Raw genomic sequence first — 1,907 nt, 5'->3', positions numbered from 1 at the left:
GAGCCGTTCACGAACAAAGAGTCATTTTGTTAAGGATTGGGGCAAGATTTAAAACATCATTTGAATCAATTTAATAATTTTTATTCTATTTTCTTCATTAATACGTTTAATCGATTATAAATTTTTGTAGTCTTGTAGTCAATTAATTTTTTAAAAAATACTATTCATCAAAGATATATATATATATATATATAATTGATTAGTAGTATTTCGAGCCAAAACGAGCCGAACACGAACGAACACATATTGTTCGTGTTGTTCGTGATAGCCCTTATGTCAAGTCATAACTTTTTTCTGAGAAATCATAACTTTTTCTGCCCAAATTTATTTTATACTTAAAAATTGGTCAATAATTAACATTCATAAGATATAATTAACCCTAAACATACATGATGCATAGCCCTTATGTCAAGTCTTTATTTATTTTTATTAGAAAAGTGTTAATTTTCCTCATTTTAATGTATTAGATCTAAGGAGATTTCTTAAATTATAAATGATTAAATAGCTCACTAAGTATTATAAATTATTCATTATATACTATCAATTCAAATATAAAAAGATATTGCTAATAAAGCTATAATACATGTGTTTGGTATGTGTTTGGTCGAATTATTTTCAAGATTTTAAATGGATCAACACCATTGTTGCGTGACTTCTAAACAGTCTTAGATGAAAATAGTTCGGCCTCACATAGATACTGACATTATCCTCTTTGAGAAAACCCTAATTTTTTAGTGAGTATTACATAGCTTTTATAGACATTTGAATGTTTAAGTATGTCTGTTCTTTAATATGCTTTTATTTGTATTAGATATATTATGTAAATTCTTTAGAAAATTTTAGAAGCAAATCTATTGAGTTATGAATCTTTTGGCCAAAACATACATCAAATGAACTTATTTCTATGATATATTTTTACTAAATAATTATATGATGATTTTACTAAACTATTTCCTCCATCTCTCTCTCTCTGTTCCACTTGATCTCCCTCGCCATCTCTCTCTCTCTCTATTTCCTTATCGATATCCTCTCACGTAAGAACTCATCATTTCCCTATTCTTCGGTCAGCAAACATCGAATGAGTGTCCACTTTAAGTTGTTGCAAGGTAACAAAGTGTTCTACATGTAGATTTTCTCTGTGATTTCTCTATACACGTGCAGTACCTTTCATATAGATTCTCTATGTGTTTTCTACATGAATTTCAAAAGAAACTATTTTTATAAATTTACATGTGTTTCAAAATAAACCATTTTTAAAATAATTTATATAAATATGCTCTAATGTTTAGGATGTGTAAATTTAAGAATTGATGTGTTTAAATGTAATGAAAATTTCAAAATTATTTTCATAAAAATAAAAAAATAAATAAGCTTAAATTCAAAAATTAATTTTTAAAAAAATTATCCAAATTGTTTTTATTTTTCACCATTTTAAATTTTACAACCATTTAAAACCTTTTATTTTATTTTATTTTTTATTTTTGAATATTTTGCCTCCTCAATTATGCCGTTACCTTGTCTTCCATTTCAGATGAGTGGGGATGCGGGCACCGCAGGTAAGCGGTAAGTGTTTTGTTTGTTAGGCGGAAAACTTCGTCAGTGCGTCACCTGTAAACCGCGTCAATCTCTGTCTTCTGCTTCCCCATCCCTTCTGGTCTCCTCTCAGATCTGACTTCCTAGCAATTCATCCCCGCTGCGCTCTCTCTCCCTCTCCGCGCATCAAGGGATGTCAAGGCGGCGCCGAATTCTACTGGCGGCGGCCGATTCGACGGCGTAGATCTACTTGAAGCCAGAGCAAAGATGGCGGCTATCGGCGGCGGCGACGGGGGGATGGTTCCCCTTGCGGCGCTAATCCGGCGGGAGTTGAAAAGAAGGGAGCCGGAGAAGATGCGGATACGGCTTGGCTG

The 1,907-nt window shown here is 32.2% G+C and overlaps 1 protein-coding gene across 1 annotated transcript in view; it reads left to right on the top strand.

Moving 5' to 3' along the window:
• Positions 1-1,541: 1,541 nt before the first annotated feature.
• The window catches only part of LOC110030204 (probable protein phosphatase 2C 3), a 14,503-nt gene continuing 14,137 nt past the window's right edge, over positions 1,542-1,907 (top strand). The window contains exons 1-2 of the mRNA XM_020732805.1: positions 1,542-1,556; positions 1,681-1,898. Of these exons, the coding sequence (XP_020588464.1) occupies positions 1,542-1,556; positions 1,681-1,898 (233 nt within the window). The remainder of the gene's footprint in view (positions 1,557-1,680; positions 1,899-1,907) is intronic.

The sequence above is a fragment of the Phalaenopsis equestris genome, unplaced genomic scaffold (genome assembly GCF_001263595.1).
Source record: "Phalaenopsis equestris unplaced genomic scaffold, ASM126359v1 Scaffold000672, whole genome shotgun sequence".
NCBI lineage: Eukaryota > Viridiplantae > Streptophyta > Magnoliopsida > Asparagales > Orchidaceae > Phalaenopsis > Phalaenopsis equestris.
Note: the sequence above shows the minus strand (reverse complement) of the source record. Positions and strands in the feature narration are given on the sequence as shown.